General features: G+C 32.6%; 1 protein-coding gene across 1 annotated transcript in view; it reads right to left on the bottom strand.

Annotated features, from left to right (window-relative positions):
• Nucleotides 1–20,297, bottom strand: part of LOC145249763 (lon protease homolog, mitochondrial-like) — a 67,187-nt gene that overhangs the window by 28,638 nt on the left and 18,252 nt on the right. Inside the window, exons 7-10 of the mRNA XM_080111684.1 lie at nucleotides 16,654–16,724; nucleotides 12,168–12,226; nucleotides 10,867–10,950; nucleotides 4,189–4,320 (exon numbers count right to left, since the gene is read on the bottom strand). Of these exons, the coding sequence (XP_079967810.1) occupies nucleotides 4,189–4,320; nucleotides 10,867–10,950; nucleotides 12,168–12,226; nucleotides 16,654–16,724 (346 nt within the window). The remainder of the gene's footprint in view (nucleotides 1–4,188; nucleotides 4,321–10,866; nucleotides 10,951–12,167; nucleotides 12,227–16,653; nucleotides 16,725–20,297) is intronic.

The raw sequence follows: 20,297 nt of genomic DNA, 5'->3' as shown, positions 1-20,297 counted from the left end.
CGTACTTTCTAACTTCCGGTGTGTCACTATCGGAAACAGTGACGAAGCAAATCAGTTCCTTCACTTTTATTGTTCTTCAGTATTTCTATTGTGAAGCGATTTATTGAAATAAAATAGAAAAGTATGCAATAAAAATTTAAATTATAAAAAGATAAAAATAACAATTAGTCTTTATTTGCACTTTTAATAAACTTTTTAAAAATAAGTTTTTGATTTGAATCTATGTAATAAATATATGTTTATGAAAATATAAAAATAAAATTATTGAAATCGCAATAGCAAAATTTCAAAAAGTACATGCACAAACAAGATATAGGCATGAGAGAAAAAAAAAGCGAAGGAACTAATTTGCCTTGACACCGTTTCCAGTAGCAGCCATACGGGAAATTAGGAGGTACGTTAGCTGACTATTACATCGTGATCAAAATTGATTTCCTTTTGGTATGATGTTCATATATTTTTTTTTTTTGAGATGAGGCTTAATAATTCTTGTGCATATTTGAATTGTTTGGACTATTGTTCTTATCTCGTGTTTTTCTCATAACGTTTCGGCCGATGTAACCATCCAGTGTAAATACACCTGAAAATGGCCAGAGGTTACATCAGCCGAAACGTTGGGAGAAAAACAGCCCAGATGATGGCAATAGTTCAAACAATCCAAAGAAGACAAAAATGATTTCTTTTTATTTAACGATTTCGAATGACAATCTGTTCGAGATTTTTTTTTTTTTTTTTTTTTTTTTTTTTTTACATGGAGGTCACCACTTATCAAGGCCCGGAAGCCACTTGGGGGATAAGGGTTATTGCGTGTACAGTAATCAATGGGATAATATCGTAGTAATCGTTAGTAATGGAGATTTGATAAATTGGATTACTTAAGGGGGTGGTTTATCAGGAATTTGTTTATGTTAGACTTGAAGACATCCAAGTTATAGTCAGGTGGGAAACAGGCAAATGGAAGGGAGTTCCACAGGCGTGCACTTCTAAGAAAGATATTCACTTGTAGGTTTAGTCAGCGTGTTAGCTTAAAGGTTCTCAGTCTAATGTGGAAACTCCTACTCCCCATCTGTGACTCTCACCAAAGTTCTTGTTTATTCCTAGTAGAGATGGAATTTTTTTCTTTTTTCACATATTTTTGTAATTGCTTACGTCGTCATTCATCTTCAATTTCCAAAACTTTAGGTAAGTTTGCCAACAATAAATGCTGTGATTAAAAACTAGTACAAACCTGACCTTGTACAACATGCAGTGTCCGTTTCAGGAAACGGAAAAAAAAAAAAGGAAAAAAAAAAGGCCACTCCTGCTTTTTATAAACTGGTGATCATGTGATGTAACAGGAGTTGGGGAAAATATGCAGAGGAGATGCAGTCGGTTTATTCCAATAAAAAGCCTGCGTGTCAGAGTGAGCGTGTGTCTTTTTGGCAGAAGTAAGTGCTGACAGATGTGTGTTTGGGTTGGATACCAAGAATTGCATGAAAGAGAACATAACGGTTAGGAATTCTTTCTTTGAATTTTACTTTCTAATACTACGAACATTTTACTTTCTAATACTACGAACATATTTTACTGCAAGTGTTAGCTGTAGAGATTCTGACCTAGAAAACAGCAATTCTTTCCTCTTTGTCACAAGCATCGCTCATGAAATGCGAAGACTAAAGGGCATAATAAGGAGAGGAAGAGTTACAGGGCTGCACATAATTTTGTCATCTGTTATTAATGTCACATGAAAGGAACGACGAGTCAGAAAAAAATAAATAAGAGAATCTTCAACTTCACAACCATGAGTATCAGTAAAATTACCGCGATATTGTCACAAGTCATGGTTCTAAAACAACTCACTTTTATGAGGTATGTTAAATAGTTGTTAGTGTTATTTTACGCAGGCAAAAAGGGCAGTTTTAGGCGTTTCATCAGTTGCTACACTCGTTGAAGCAAGTACGTTTTTCATTATAATTTCACAATCAAAACAAGTTTTTTTGTTTGTTTTTTTACTCCCATTCACTCCAAACAAGGCATATCACCACTTGGTTGTAAGGGACTACTAATTGGGCTCATGCCTAAGAAAGATTAAGATATTGGTTTATGTCGCATTTGAACTTCAGCATTTTTTTTTTTTTTTTCTTCTGCACGTCAGTACTGTTGGGGAAGCAGGGACCTGGAATGGAATTCCAGAGTCTAGCGGTTCTGGGGAAGAAACTATTGGAGTAAAAAGATCTTTTACATCTAGGGATCTCTACAGTGTGGGGGTGGGATTTAGCAGCCTGTCGGGTTTGTCGTGGGGGCACAAGTGATTGCAGTTCGTCAGAGCATTCACCACTAAAATACTTGTAGAAAAGGCAGAGGGATGCAACATTTTGTCGATGGGACAGAGGCTGAAGCTTAGATGCCAGTTCAGGGCCTATCAGGTTTGCGACTCTTTTGAACCTTGTCAAGGAGTGAGAGACTAGTAGCAGATGCACCAGCCCAAATGTGACAGCAATACTCCATACATGGGCGAATGGTGGCCTTATAGAGGTACAGGATACTTTCGGGTGTTAGTAGTTGTCTAGCACGGTAGAGAGAGCCCACCTTTCTTGCAGCGGCCCTGGCAATGCCTTCAATGTAATTGTTCCAACTCATGTTTCCTGTGAACGTTAGGCCAAGCAGTTTGAAAGATGTACTCTCAGATAAAGAGTCATTGGCCATTGCTATAGGTGGTAGAGAGGGTTTCTTGTAATTATTGAAGGAAACTAGTTTAGTCTTGGCAGCATATCAGTAGAGTCAAGGAAGCAGGAAGGGAATTCCAAAATCTAGCCGTTCTAGGAAAGAAGCTATTAGAGTAGAAAGTTTTCTAACATTTAGGGACCTCAACAGTGAAGAGGTGAGATTTTGTTGCTAAGTGGGCTCGTCAGGAATATGTACATCGAGGTGGCACAAGTGCAACGAGTTCATCAGACCACATTCCATTAGAGTATTTGTAAAACACGCAAAGAGATGTATCATTGCAGCAATGGGACAGGGGTTGAAGCTTAGTCGACAACATGGGACCTATTAGATTGGAGACCCGTTTTTGTACGCTAATGCAGAGGGAGAGACTAGTGGTAGATGCACCGGCCAGTGGCAACAATACTCCATGTATGGGCGAATCGTGGTGCAAGGACCCTACGTCAATGGCAATTAAGTTAGCCACTGTGAATTTTGACAAGGGTCACACTAAGTGCATAATAATAACCAAGATATGCAAAACAGAATCATTCTCAGAATTCAAACTAAAGAAAACAAACAAGAAAAAGAAACAAGAAGTTTCAAATCAGTTTCTCTCAATGGAAGGCGACAGTCAATAATGTAGAAATAATCTAAGCAGGTTGTTGCTTTGGTGTCTATGTGTCTGGGTTACTCATTTCAGTAATTTAGAAGTTTAAGAAATAAATAATGAAAAGCGCATAAAAGACTCGTACATTTATATAAGGTACCCTATTTTATTGTCGAAATCGTCAAGCCTATACATGATCGTGCGTTTTCTCTTTACTCATTTGAAAATCAGCTGTTCCAGTTTTTGAGGGTGAGATTTTGATTCAAACTGGGTAAAGTAGGCACAAGACTATCCAGTATAAAAAAAATCCGGGTTTTGTCCAGGATTCCTCCCATATTAAGACAAAGATAAAGAAAATCTGTACATCTGTGATGAAATATGAATATATTAAAAAAAAAAAAAAAAAAATCACGTAAATCGGTCTGGTAGTTTGATTTTTTTCTAAAGAAAATCATTTTAAAGCGATTAATGGGAATTTGTAGGCATTACAATAAAAATATTGCAATTTTTATTGCTTAGTTATCTCCCCTTCTTTGAGATTATTTCTTTCTTTTAAATGGCGTTCAAAACAGTTTTTTGTATTTATTTATTTATTTGTGAACTGTTAACCTCATCTTCATAGTTACTGTTTCACCACATTTCGGCCAATCCTCTGGCCTTCAAGTTATTAACTGCAACAGAATAGGAATGCCGAGTCTTGTAAATGTATCCTCAGTAATTTTGAATATGATATTGTTTTGCCATGAGCACGTGCATCGTGTATATTTTTATTTTTTGTTTTTTTAATGTAAAGGTGAATTCTGAAGAGTCCATCTTAAATTGAGAACTATAAAAAGGTGTGTGGGGGGGGGGGGTCATTTTCATGTGAAATTGTTTTAGTGAAATAAAACACTCACTTCAAGCCTCTTACGGAACTTCTCAACAATGGCGTCTTTGTCGTCCTTCTCCAAACCCAATTCCTTCTTGATGATCTTTAACTGCTCCCGCAACATATATTCGCGATGCTGTTTCTTGACTTTTTCTTCAACCTAAAAATAGTCAAAGGGCAAAGCAATATCAGTTTTTTTGAATGTATTTGTAGACAAATGTATATGTAGACAAATGTGTATGTAGACAAATGTATATGTAGACAAATGTATATGTAGACAAATGTGTATGTAGACAAATGTGTATGTAGACAAATGTGTATGTAGACAAATGTGTATGTAGACAAATGTATATGTAGACAAATGTGTATGTAGACAAATGTGTATGTAGACAAATGTGTATGTAGACAAATGTATATGTAGACAAATGTGTATGTAGACAAATGTATATGTAGACAAATGTATATGTAGACAAATGTATACGTAGACAAATATAGTTTTCTCCATATATTTGTAGAAAAATTATTGAACACTAAAAAAAAAAAAAAAAAAAAAAAAAATTACATGTACATAAATAAAAAATGTTTTTCCAATTCTAATCCGAATGTTTTTAAAATCAATGTTGTCTTCTTACATTTACATTTGTATAATTTCGACTTTTTCTCTCCTGACGATGATGGCCTAAAGAGGTTTCTCCATTATCTCTCTTCCTGAAACCTTTGACCTGACAAAGGATACCCCCTATAGGGGCGGCTGTACGTTTAATTGTGTAGCAAAGGGTTGCACAATCCCCAACCACACCTCTCCTGAATCGGCACTGCTCAAGTACAGTGGCAAGGAGAAGTCTAGGATGACTGGAAACAATGCCGAGATAAGCGAAGAGCACATACAACAACTGGAAGTCCCGAATGGTCACCCATTTAGTACTGACCAGGTTCAACATTGCTTAACTTTGGTGATCCAGCGGGAATGTCGCACTAATCGATCGACTTGATAAATAATAATAAAATTCCTACATAACTTTCTATTCTCTTAATTTTTTTTTTTTTTTTTTTTTTAAATCCAGATAGGTTTACCTTATGATTGAAAATTTATGTTTTTAGTTTCATTTTATTATGTATATATATATATATATATATATATATATATATGTAATTTATACAACTTGGGATAATTAATATAATCCTAGAGCTATAAATCTATAAAAATTATAAAACTCAAATGACCTTGTAACAGGTGTTGTAACCCAACATCTGGTTTACAACTTCCGGTTGCGCATGTGTACATAAGCAAATAATCGACAATAAAACGTATTGTTTTACTGTGTACGTTTTCAGCATCCCAATTTTTTTTTTCATGTTTAAATAATCCAAATAAACAATTGTTAATACTTTCTGCATTTTTGTTTTTTTTTTACATTGTTTATTTCTGTATTACGTTTAAGTTATTTTAACACAATTTTCTTACAAATAAATCTACTTTAACCCATTGACGACCATAAGAGCATTTTACAACGGCGATTTTCCCCACCGCCTTCATTTTTTTTTAAAAATTTATTCTCCATTTTTTAATCCACTTTTCTTAAAAAAAAAACATACATTTTCTTCTACACTACCAACATAAATAAATAACCTCGCAAATATGTGTTTTTTAATTTGCGGTACAAATAATCAACGCAACAATAAAACGTATTGTTTTACTGTGTACATTTTCAGCATCCCAATTGTTTTTTTTTGCATTTAAATTAGAAGATATATCAAAATTTGGATTTAACTTTAAGTATTATGGTATCTGTTCAGTGTACATTTACCTATAAATATGGCAAACCACTTATAATTATAATGTAAGATCTTTTTTAAAAAAAATAATCAATTATAATAAACAGAACGACTCATAGGCATCTATCTATATTCTTTTTTCATTTTAATATACTTTAATAGAAATGTTTCAGTTATGTCACAAAAAACGATTTTCTTTATGTCACAAGTGTCACACTCATACATTAATTATTTCATAGCTAATATAACATACTGACCCAACGGGTCACGGGTAGTCTAGTACTTTTTAAAATTACCAGCTTACAAAGAACAAAAACTTATGTTGTTGCTTATTCTCAAAATGTTTGTCTTTTATAGGCAAAAACTGTTTCAGCATAATGTAAGCATGCAACTGGGCAATCTCAGATTTTGGTAAAAATTGAGACTAAAAAAAAAAATTTGCTTTTTTATGCACTGATGAGCTTACCCAGTTATGCAAAATTATAATTATTGAACTATTATATATTTGTATGCCAAGATTGGGCTAAAATAGGAAGTTGTTACCAAGAAAAGACTTACATTTTGAAAATGAGCAATAGTAATGTTCTTTGTAAAGTGGTGTCTAAAAAATTTATAATAATGCATTATTCTCTCATTCATTGCAGTATAATCATACTTTTGATTTCAATCAAGCAAAAGTAGTTACATTTATTTCAAACAAACAGCAACAGAGACTTTGAATCACCGCTTATTGCAAATTCAAGCACAATTAAACATTAATAAGTGAACTCCTATTAAAAGAACATAATTTAATTTTAGACACAAGTTAACGCTCTCACACCATAGAAAACATATCCTCTAATAATTAATACATATAATCAGTCAATAAATTACGTAACAAAAATACACTTAATTTCAGTTACGCATCCATATTTGAATTATAACGGACATATTTGTTCCAAAAAGAATATGAATTGCATCATATCTTTTTAAATATATTAATGTCTATATGACGTTATAAAATAAACATTAATATCAGTGGATAATTATATTATACAAACAATATATATGCCGCGCCCTATATGGGGGTACAAAATTATTCACAACTCGCATTTAGGTAAAAATTTACTAATATATATTATATATATATATATATATATATATATATAAAATTCTAACAGGTTTATTGTACAAAAGAGATACAATGTAACAAAATCGTATCTTGAATACCATAATATCAAGATTTATTTACTTTTTCTTGCGTTAAATACTTCATCGAATTTTGCTTTCAATATTTCTTTCTTTAAGGATTAAGACTTAAGTGTTTAATTTCTTTTTTTCTTTTCCCACTGCATAGTTCTCCCCTCATTCCGTGTACTTCAACATTTAGAAGAATCAGCTGTTTTTTGTTTCGTTGTTGCTTCCAACGACAATCCAACGTTCATGGTTGATGTCATTTGAAACAAGTCGTACAATATCTTCATTAGTACTTCTTAATCTGTTTGGATTGTTTATATGGATCAGATCCTCAATTGATTAAAATGCCTTTTACAGACAAACTTTGCTCGTTGAATTATGTAGGCAACTTTCCCGACTCTTCTAGTTACAATACTACCCTCCAAAAAAACCTTTCACAACCCGATGGTTCTTAAAAATAATTAACCTATTTTTTATACGATTTTTAGTTCTTGTCAATAAATTACATAACAAAAATACACTCATTTCATTTCAGTTACGCATCCAAATTTAAATTATAACGGACATATTTGTTCCAAAATGAATATGAATTGCATTATATCTTTTTAAATATATTAACGGCTATATGACGTTATAAAATAAATCTTTTTCACAATGTCCCTTCCCTTTTGAATTTGCAACAACTTTTCATTTTTGAAATGGAACAAGGTCATATATTTCATTACATCGAAAAATATATTTTCAGCTATTTGTACTGGTGTTTTGTTTTAATTTCATTCATCCAGAGGAAGTCTCGCAATAAAGACGAAATGTTGATGAACATATGACTTGGTTTCCTCCTTTTTTTTTTTTTTTTTTTTTTATTTCTCTCTCGATACATACACACATACATTTGTAGAAATATATTTTTATAATATATACCAATCCTTATTTAAGAAGCTCAATGAAATTACAGAGCAATATAGTGAATAAATGACAAAAGTCTACATTCCAAAGTTTATGATGTTGACCATCTTATAGGTTTCCATTACGCCATTTTGAAAATTTAAAATGGCATAATGGAAACATAAGGTATTCCAATTATTGAATTTTGAATCATGTCAAAACACACTTTATTTTCTTTTGATGGATTGATTGTTGCCATTTCTTCTGATGAGTTAAGGGCATAATAGATTCACTGATTGATATAATAATTGATTTTGCGCTACGAAACAGACACTGAAGAATTTTAAATGTCAACTGAATTAAAGGAATAAGATGGTCAACATCATGAACTTTGGAATATAGTCTTGTGTCATTTATTCTGTTCCGTCTGCCTGCTTCCCACCGGACTACAACTTGGATGTCTTCAAGTCCAATGTTAAATTCCTAATGAACCGCCCCCTTAAGTAAACACTTCATCAAATCTCCACACTAACGTAATGTACTTGCAATAACCCTTATCCCTGAGTGGCTTCTGGGCCTTGATAAGTGGTGATCACTGTAAAAAAAAAAAAAAAAAAAAAAAAATTATATATGTATATATATAGACACATACACACAGAGTGTTGTAGCAATTTCCGACACTTGACGAAAAGAAAACAAAATAGGCAATATAACAAAAGTTGCGTATGCAGAAACGCTACAGTATTTAGCAACAGGGTTACATTGTACATTATTTTACAACTGCTGCTGGCATGGACAACTATCTCAAGGTGAGTGCAAAAATGAGTCACTGCATTTTGGCAACCATGTCCTTGTTTATAGCAGCAAATGTCCCCACGAATTTTCAGAGATTTGACAGTGTTGTGGGTGTGCTTGTTGGTACTGGCCTCAATCATGTTCCAGAAGAAATAATAAAATATTCATATATAAAAGCACTAGATGCTTCTGATGCATACAATACAATTAATTCCTCTATCCAACCAGACATGCTTTTCAAGCTTACCAAAAGCAGAGCTAGCCTGATTATCCTATGAATTATTGCAGCATCCAAGACTCCATCCCTGCTCAGCAAACTACGGTGATATTTAGAGCTGTCAGTGATCTTCAATCTCCTCAAAGTTATTTTTTATGTATATGCGTAGATTTATTATTTTATTGTAGAGATAAACATGTAAATATTAAAAATTATTTCTATTTTATTCAATGAAGTGTGCTTACAAACAGAATGCTGTAGAAACACACACACACACACACACACACACACACACACACACACACACACACACACACACATGTATGCATGTGCATATTTAGGCAGCATTCTTTTTCTCTCTCATATATATTTACTTGATTCTTCCGGCCTTGGCAGACGTGTTTTAAATATTCTCTCCAGTGCTTTTTCTGTGCACATTTGAACTTTTCTTTTAATAATTTTGAACTTATTCCATTTATGATTTTTTCCAAGGAATTCTGCCTTTTGGATCATTTTGGACCGTCTTCCAGTTACGCGATTCCTTTGGAACTTACCTGTTGGATTGGAAGTTTTTAATTCGACCGTGTTTGAATTTTACCATTCTTGGATTTTTTTACCCTTCATCGGACTATCCATTCATGTGAAATCTTTATCATTTTTTCTTTTACCTCCTATTCCCCTTACCTCACCCTTTTTTAACCAAGTAAGATCTGTGACTTACTTGTGGTTTCCTTAAATACTTTTACATGCAAAATCCGATCCCGCATTTTGCTAATTCCTGCCCTCTGATGAGAAGGAGATTATTTCTTCGAAACTGCGCGGATTAAGGACTATCCACTTACCTTGTGCTTCCTTTTTAAAATTAAATGTTTAACTCTTTTTAAAGATGTTTTTTTAACATGTTTTATTAATCATTTGTTCATATTATAAGTTCTATTTCCTTTTCGGTTTTATTGAGCTTTTACATCTGGTTGAGATTACTTTACGTGTAAATATTAACTCTTTAATATTTATAATATATTTTAAGTTTACCATTTTGATTACCTTGGTAAACTTATTGTAATTTATTTATATATATATATATATATATATATATATATATATAAGGAAAGATATATATAGACGGATAGATAAAGAGAGAGAGAGAATGTTGGAAGATGTTAGGACATGCACAAATATCCTAGCAATAAGACAAACACAAAATGTACACATGCGAGAGAGAAAGACAGTGAAGAAGGGGGTGTTTCACATGTGGCACACTTGTTGGAGGTGAATGCATAACAATAGTTTTCTTCAAATTAATCATCAAAAACTTTGCAACATTTTAGAGTTTATTCTGTGTTGCTTGCATGTGTTCCTCTGTATGTGTGTGTGTGTGTATGAAGGTGTGTGTGTGTGTGTGTATAGGTGAAGGTGTGTGTGTATAGGTGAAGGTGTGTGTGTATAGGTGTGTGTGTGTAGGTGTGTGTGTGTAGGTGTGTGTGTGTAGGTGTGTGTGTGTAGGTGTGTGTGTGAAGGTGTGTGTGTGAAGGTGTGTGTGAAGGTGTGTGTGAAGGTGTGTGTGTGTGTGTGAAGGTGTGTGTGTCATTTGCATACAAGAACTCACGAATGACGAATACTCAAATGTCAAAGATTAAACAGATTGACTAGAGCTTGAAAATGCAAGACACCCCCACATCAGTCTTAAAAAGTATAAACCCACATTGTGGCAAAGTAAATTAAGTCTGAGTGCTGTTACGTTACCCTACTCGACTTCATTGTCTTCTGAGAGAGAGAGAGAGAGAGAGAGATAGATGCAAAGACAGATAGACAGGCAGATACACACACACAACATGCGTTTAATAAATAATCACATACCTCACGGCTGATCTTTTGCTGTAGTTTGCTCAGTTCATATTCTTTTTTCAGCAGTGATAAAGAGAGCATCAAACGACGAGGAATCTGAAATAAAAACAAAATCGGTCACAGAAAAAAAAAACATTCAGAAGATCAACTGAAACTTGCGTTTCGAACAAATTCTGATATAAAAATCAAAAATTAACCAAAAACAAATCTTAAAAAATTAAGGCTTCTTTCAGATAAGAAAATCATTTTTAAGTGATTAATGAGAATTCTTAAGCATTACCAAATAAATCTCATAAGAATTATTGTCAAGTTATCTCCCTTGATTTTTGACTAATACCAAAACTGACAAATATTCTAGAAGAATTGCGATTCACTAAAGGCTAATGATAAACTAAGGAGTTCCAGGTTTAATTGCTCAGGTTTCTAAGGAGGCCTGTAATTGCTCAGGTTTCTAAGGAGGCCTGTAATTGCTCAGGTTTCTAAGGAGGCCTGTAATTGCTCAGGTTTCTAAGGAGGCCTGTAATTGTAAGACATTTACACCTCTCTTCAAAGAGTGGTAAACCAACTAATCTTTTCGTTTCACATATTTCTGGTTTTTCTTGCCATGGCATTTAAGTTATCTATTATTTCTACTTATATATAAAAGCACTTTGTGGGTGTATGTGAGAGATCGTTCCCTATGGAGCCTGAAACAACTGGGCCGATTTATTTGAAGTTTCACAAATATTCTTTATGTGTCTAGGAGTGCTCTTAGACAGGTTTTCTATCAGAATGCCTCAGATAAGTATCGAAAATTGATAATTGAAAAAAAAATCTGATAAACGAAGGAGCAAGCAAAGTTTGACCAAAGCATTACATTAGAAACTTTATTATTGCATTTTAGAAACTTTTTTTTACTTCACAAGCAGAAGAGCTTTATGTATATAATAAACAGTAAATTCTTTGATCAGACAGGTGCGTTTGAACTGAATGTTTCTCTTTAGAGCACAATTGAAGCATAATACTTGACTTTTGCATTTGAAACTAACTTAAACCATTATATAAACATTTTATTAAATCAAGATTAGGTTCTCTACAGTGCAATGTAGACTACAATGCATCATGGACTCAGTCACTGCAGGGAGGCATATGAAGCTTCCTCACAGTGCACCACAGTGAGTCCCCAGCTAGAGCAGGCAATCGATTTGATTAAAAAAATAGGCGATTTCACCGATTTCAATGACAAGAAAAGTATTGGAATTGTGAAACATGCATTGATCCTTATTCAATCTCGGGCAATGTCAGATCTCCCTGCTAGTTATAGATAGACTTACATTAGTTTCTTCAAGGACTTGCTGGAGTTCTTCTGGCTCACCAGCGGTCAAAGCAGCTCCTGTAAAAAAGACATTTTCAAAATTATTGATTGTTAATTTCATAACTTCATGTTGGAAAGATTAATTGGGAGGACACCACTTATTAAGGCTTGGAAGCCACTCAAGGATAAGGGTTAAGTGCTAGGTAGATGGTGAGACAACTAGATTAGTTATAGTGGAAGTTGGATAGAAGTCGATTATCTAATCTGACAGCTCAATAGAAATTTATTCACATTGGATTTGAAGACTTTCATGTTGTAGTCAGCTGGGAACCAGACACACGGTATCGCATTCTACAGATGGACAGTTCTGGGAAATTGTTCAGGAATTTTTATTTAGCCACCGATATGATGTGAGGGAAATTGTTCAGGAATTTTTATTTAGCCACCGATATGATGTGAGGGAAATTGTTCAGGAATTTTTATTTAGCCACCGATATGATGTGAGGGAAATTGTTCAGGAATTTTTATTTAGCCACCGATATGATGTGAGGGAAATTGTTCAGGAATTTTTATTTAGCCACCGATATGATGTGAGGGAAATTGTTCAGGAATTTTTATTTAGCCACCGATATGATGTGAGGGAAATTGTTCAGGAATTTTTATTTAGCCACCGATATGATGTGAGGGAAATTGTTCAGGAATTTTTATTTAGCCACCGATATGATGTGAGGGAAATTGTTCAGGAATTTTTATTTAGCCACCGATATGATGTGAGGGAAATTGTTCAGGAATTTTTATTTAGCCACCGATATGATGTGAGGGAAATTGTTCAGGAATTTTTATTTAGCCACCGATATGATGTGAGGGAAATTGTTCAGGAATTTTTATTTAGCCACCGATATGATGTGAGGGAAATTGTTCAGGAATTTTTATTTAGCCACCGATATGATGTGAGGGAAATTGTTCAGGAATTTTTATTTAGCCACCGATATGATGTGAGGGAAATTGTTCAGGAATTTTTATTTAGCCACCGATATGATGTGAGGGAAATTGTTCAGGAATTTTTATTTAGCCACCGATATGATGTGAGGGAAATTGTTCAGGAATTTTTATTTAGCCACCGATATGATGTGAGGGAAATTCTTAGCAGTTGTTGTAGCTAGACAAGTATTTGTTGCAATGTCTTACAGGGGGGGGGGCATAGATTAGAGTTAAGCACTTATCATAAAAGTAATGAAAGAGCAGAGACAAACTTGCAAAATCTCTTCAGTCAGAACTAAAATTCACAGATTATAATTATGAATACAAGTAAAAAAATAAAAGTGCAGGAATCAATAAATAGAAAAAAAATGGCACAAGTTAAAAATATGGACGAAAATCTCACAATAAGCTTATTTATTCATCCCAAATTTTGATAAAAGAATGTAACAGTATTCTCATGCACTCGAACAGCACCAAATTACCTTGCTTACAGACTAAGGGTTAGGTGTGGTCATGAGTGTTGACACTTGGTCAAAAGAATTCAGAATGATAAAGCGATATGCATTTTTCATAAATGGCAGAAAGATATGGATTAAGAGAAGGAAAGGAAGAGATTCAGAAAAAGAAAAAGAGAAAAAGAATGGGAGAGAAATAGTAATCTCCAAATGATAGAGGAGGAAATGCTAATCTCAAATAGAAGAGTCAAAATTAGTATTTCATCAAAACCATTGGTTTGGCAGAGAGAGAGAGAGGGGAGTTGCTTGCTGGCTGTTGAAGAGTATGCATCAGTTTTGGCACTTTAGCCTAAAAGCTGGATATCTGCTCAAAAGCTGGTTAACTCCCCAAAAGAGGTGTGGAAAAGCTCTTCCTCCTCTGACTGAGAAACCATCTGAAGGAATCCAAATTGAAAAAATCCTGCATCTTGAAACCATCAAGAACCCAAAGAAGAGATTAACTTTCTTTTGCACAAGCTGATATATCTTATGAATAATTATTCTTGTTTATAAAGAAAATGATGCGAGTTATTGATTATTGAATGTTTTGATTTGAAAACAGTTATTTACAGCACCGACACCACAACCAGATCAGACCAGACTGCATGGAAGGAAGTGATATACTAGCCATTCACCAGAGCACCTATGAGGAGAATTCAACCACAGCATCTGATGATGAACGGCCAACCAACCAGTTAAAGGTATTGCCTCACATACTCAGGGTTGGACCCATTTTGTGCCCTGAGCATCAAAGTAGTTCCAGTAACAAGTAAGAGTCCAATTAAATTTTGAAGAATCCATCACTAAATAGAAATAAGAGTGCAGCCATGGGGACTTAAGGCTAGCCCCTGCATTTAGAGATTGGAGATCGCCTGATTACATTAATAGGTTCCGTGAAGCAGGATTGCAAAAACAACTACCCTGCCGGGTTACAGGAAAACATTGCTGAATTCAAAAGAAAATTTAAAATCAATGAGGGCTCTACACTAAATCCCTCCTAAAATAAAATTCTAATTGTTTTTAGACGATTAGGCAATTTTAGAATCGACAAGTGTATCTGTATTAAGAATTTTAAACAGAAAAATATTGGACATCCAATAACTAATATAACTAGCAAAGTTAAGTCTAATTAGATGCAATGGTTAGTAATTAGACCAACCATGACCCATTGGGTCAGTATTTGTTATATTATTAAATATTAATTATAAAAATTTAACTAGTATATTTAAATGTTTTTAGAAAGCCAAAACAATATTTTTTTTCTTTAAATAAATATTTAAAGATTATAAGCAAGCTTTCAGCTCAAACAAGCAGTCTTCAATTTTTTGTGTTGTCCTTTTTTATTTCTTGGAAATGTAAAAAATTGTGGTAAAAATAAATAAAATAATAAACGTAAGAAGATTTAACAGAAAGACCAAACGAATGTGAAATTGTTTTTTATAAATATTGTCATTTATTAATAAAATTGAATTTTTTTTTTTAATTTTCAGGAAATTAGACAGTTTGTACTTTTTTTCCCCCCTTTTTCTTTCTCTTCTATGCTATGGTGGTGGTAAGCCTTGGCATGACTTGAGATGTTTGGAGTTAAGTCAAAACGATGTTTATATATTTTGATTAGTTTTTGGTGGTTGTTGAATTTATCATTTGAAACAATCGATAATAATTTAAGATTTAACGGTTAGAAAGACAGATGAGCATGAAATTGTTTTGAATAAATATTGTTATTTATTAAAAATAAAATTGAAATTTTTTTTTTAATTAAAGTGAAATATACACAAGTGTGGCTTTCTAAAATATTTAAATGTTCACTTAACAATATTTAAAAGAAAAAAAAGACCTCGTGGTTTAGTGGGGGATGCCCTTTTCTCTTCCCTGCAACCTCTCTCCCACAGAAGAGACATTGCGAGCCTGTCTGTTTTATCGGTATTTCCATGGCAGGTGCTTGTCTGAGCTCCAATTCCTCATCCCCCCCCCCTCGCTAATCTTTCATGAGAAACACCCGTCTGGCTGAAACTGCTTTCAATAATTTATCTGTGCCTAAATCCAAATGTAGATTCCATGAGCAAAGCTTCTTTCTTAGAACTGCACGCCAGTGGAACTCTCTGCCGCTTGCCTGTTTTCCACCTGACTACAACTTGGACATCTTCAAGTCCAATATAAACAAACTCCTGACAAACCGCACCCTTAAGTAAGACACTATCAAAACCCCCAATACTAATGATTACTACAATACTATCTCATTGATTACTGTACACGCAATAACCCTTATCCCCGAGTGGCCTTCGGGCCTTGATAAGTGGTGACCCCCATGTAAAAAAAAAAAAAAAAAAGTGCCATCTTTTTTTATTTTTTTAAACTAATATCATTAATATAATTTCTTAATTTGACATTGCTTAATACTAGTGTTTTACAAAGTCAAAGGATTTCCTAAAATCAGAATACATTGTGATGTCATAATTGACCCTCTTTTTCTTTCACATGCACTGCCACTTTTTTTTTTTAATTTTAATTATTTATATCATTTTAGGGTAGAGCAAAAAGTTTCCCTTATTCTGTCCTTTAGTTCTCACATTTCATGAGCAATGTTTCTGACAAAGAGGAAAGAATTGTTTTCTAGGCCAAAATCTATCTATTCAACATTTGACTGATAGTTAGATTTTGAAATAGTATTTCTTTTTAGCGCCTTACATTATGTGACTTCATATCTCGTCTGGAGCCATTTCTATAAAAAAAAAAAAAAAAAAAAAAAAAAAAAAAAATTCCATTTGTCTTAACTTATTTACCACGTATTTACATTATTCGCCCCCCCCCCAATCATCTAAACCATTCACGTATAGAAATGAAGTGTGCACGGTGACAAGCAAACAACATCAAAAGTAACCTATTATTCTTGCTTCTTTATTCTATTATTACTTTCACAAAAAGTGCTCGACTGAGCTTTAATCCTAAAGACACAAACACCTCAAATATTACTAAAGATTTTCTTTTTAAATAAAATTAATTTATGGAAATTAAAAAGGTGACACTTACCAAGATCTCCAATATAAACAGGATTGTCTATAATTCTTTGGCCAGCCTGAATAATCTGAGCAAGGTTTTCCCTGGAAAGATAAACAAGTTAAAAGTGGGAAAAAAAAAAAAAAAAAAAAAAAAAAAAAAAAAAAAAAAAAAAAAAAGAAACTACAAATTTATTAAATACAGTGAGAAATGGAAATATGATAGTTTCCCAAGGACAAAGATATTCAAATAACAGGTGTAACTTTCTTTTAATTTTTAAATAATTCTTAAGGGAAAAATCTATCAGGCATGTCTGAGATCATGTGGTACCCTGCTCGAGAACAATTGCCGATCTTAACGCTGCATGCTGTGGATTTCTTTTTAAATTCTCTTCTGGTCATGTCGTTTTTCACATTAGCGATTATTGAGGGGGAGGGGAACATGAGTTTCTAAAATAAAAAAAAAAACCAAAAAAAAAAAACCAAAAAAAAAAAACACAATCTGAAGAAAAACAAGACTAACATTCTGCGTATATCAGCTACGGGTGCATATGCGACACCATCGTAGGAAACGTGGAAAAATATTGGAATTGTCCCATCACTAGTACATAGTAAAAACTACACAAACATAACTTCAGCAACCTTCAAGAGATGATCACTAAAGATATGACAGGCCTGTTGAAAGAGAAAGAGTTTTTTTTTGTGTGTGTGTGTGTGTGTGTGTGTGTGTGTGTGTGTGTGTGTGTGTGTGTGTGCTTAAGTTGTGGTTCATAGCCATGATGTATTGTCTCCTTAAAGTTATAGTAGAAATGTGCATCATAAAAGATCAGAGACAGTACTGTAGGATGAGAAAGAGTTTATATGCGTGTACCGCATTGAAGTCTGTGTGTGGAGATAGCCGTATTGGCTTATTTGTATTCACAGTCAAAGCTGATAATATATAATAATCAATAGAGGATTGATTCTATAATAATACATATGGAGTCTGCATAACTTAATATATGATGCTTAAGCGTATTGTACGACCAGGCAATGTTGGGCATCCAGCTTGTGTGTGCGTGTGTGTATATATATATATATATATATATATATATTTTTTTTTTCTTTTTAAGAATTGAACATTTTAACAAGCTGAAAAAAATAAGATGAACATCTTGGAACTTGATTTTTTGTCATTTATTTGTATATGCTCTGTAGCTACATCGAGCTTCATAAATTAAAGGATTGGTATAAATTAAGGTTGACATATAATTGAATGAGCATATTTTCCCAAAAAACACAAATTATATATATATATATATATATATATGGACTTATTATGCATAGAATTTCAACCCATAAACATTCCTTTAAAAACCACTCCCTGTTGAACCAAACCACTCTATCCAAGCATATTTGGCGGCTCAAAGATAAGAATATTTCATTCAATTTGAAATGGCAAATAATAGGATCATATAAATCATGTACACCAGGAGATAGATTCTGTGCACTTTCTACACAAGAGACCCTAAAGATTTAAAAACATGACGATATCAAACAAAACAACCCTCCTAAATTCAAGAGAGGAACTTATTTCCGCATGCAGTCATAAACGGTGGTTTAAATTTAACAAATATAAACGATCATAAGCCATTAAAAATGTTACTTATTAATATTCAATCTTGAAATTTAAGTTTAACTTGATACTCTTATTAATAAAAATTTTGATGATCAATATTATTAATATTAGTTTATCTGATATATGTACCATTATTGTATATTATTTAAATATATATTTAACCTTAACCTATACTATATTCATTAATTTCAATAAATAAATAATGAAATACTAAATTCAATAAGTTCAAAATAGATAATATAAATGGAATAAACCCTAATTATCTCCCCCCACTTTTTTAAAAAATATTTGCTCAATTTTAAATTAAGCGTTTACAAACATATTCTAACCGATATAAAATTTTACATTGACGTTCTTTTTGAAAATTCAACATTTCATGCATTTATAAGCTACAATCAACATCCAAATGAATAATTTGATGATAATTACGGTTGTCAAAAGGCAAAGAATTAAAATGTAAATATATATATAATTCTAAACTTTTATTAAAATATATTATAACTAAATTCAGATTTATAATTTTATTCTATTTTTATTTTTTTATCCCCAACCCATATTAATTTGCTTATCAAGTAAATATTTTCCTTTTTATTTTTATTTTTTCCAGATACATCTGCCTTACTTAAAAATGCTAGGTTTATTTGTGGTGTCTTTTACATATATTAAAAAAAAAAAAAAAAACACCAATATTTTTGCTGATGAATAGACTTTGTTTTAAAAAAAAAAAATACTATGTCAAAATTATTGTCCGTGGCTTAATGTCTATCACAATAAAAACATTGTTTCCCAAAACGATCGTACAAATTATTGCCTTTGTTGTTGTTCCTTCTTATGAAACAGATTTTTAATTTGAATTTTAAATTTTCAATCACATTACTAAATATTAAAGTTGCTCTAGGATATTTGCCTATCGAGCTTATATTCCTGAATTACAATGAGCACTGTTCTTTTCTTGTATTTTAATTAAATTAGTAATTTTACTATTACATTAAAATACACTCTGCTCTTTAGACTACTGTTATAGTTCCCTTTAAATATATATATATATATATATATATATATATATATATATACACACACACACACACATACGTAAGTCATTATGTGCGAGTTCCTTCCTCAAAGCTTCCGAAACAGCTGAGCCTATCTTTTGCAAATTTCACACAAAAATAAATATTTCTGGCAGTGTTCTTAGATAGGTTTTGTGGAGAAATTCATCGGATAAGTATCAAAAAATTCCAATCCTAAAAATAGTCTTCTCTTATTCCCCTGTAAAAATTCATTTTTTATCTATATTTTATGTTACACCAGGGTTACCTTCGCCGATGTAACGGAATATATTCCCCCTGTAAAAGTTCTTATAAGAAAAGAAAGACTATTAAATATTAACTGACATGATATTGTAAACAGACTAAAAACTTGATGAATGAAATTATTTTTTTAAAACTATTTTTGCAATAGACGATTGATTCTATAATACATACGTAGTCTGCATAAATCAAAATATCATGTTTAAGCGGATTGTATGACTGGCCAACTCCGGGTGTCCAGCTAGTATATATATATATATTAATTATTTTAATTACTTCAAACATTTCAGGATGATTGAGAAAGTTATTTTATCAATATTTTTTTTTAGTTTTTGTTCGTAATGCTTCCAGTATATGGAGTTGCAGTTTATTATTGGTTTGTTCAACTAAAATCTGGACTAAAAAAAAACAAAAAACGCTGTATAAAATCTACTGAATCTCTTATTTTTCAGTCATATTTCTGTCTTAAATACATGGAGGGAACTATGCTCAGCTGATCCTAAATGGATTCATACTGGAATCTATAAATATAAAAGCGAAAATGTATGCATGTTTGTATGTATGTGTGTTCGCTTTTTCTGTATGTCTACAAAAGGCTTTTTTCAGAGAAGCGATCGGTCGGTTTACAACTTTTTAAAACTTTTTATATCACATAAATTGTAATATCTCACAGCTAACAACGAAGCTCGCCTGTCTATTTAATTTACTCGATTTCGGGAAGATAAATATTCAACATTTGTCGCTTGCCAC

The sequence above is a fragment of the Euprymna scolopes genome, chromosome 28, assembly GCF_053919585.1.
Source record: "Euprymna scolopes isolate OS-2025 chromosome 28, ASM5391958v1, whole genome shotgun sequence".
Classification (NCBI taxonomy): Eukaryota; Metazoa; Mollusca; class Cephalopoda; order Sepiida; family Sepiolidae; genus Euprymna; species Euprymna scolopes.
Note: the sequence above shows the minus strand (reverse complement) of the source record. Positions and strands in the feature narration are given on the sequence as shown.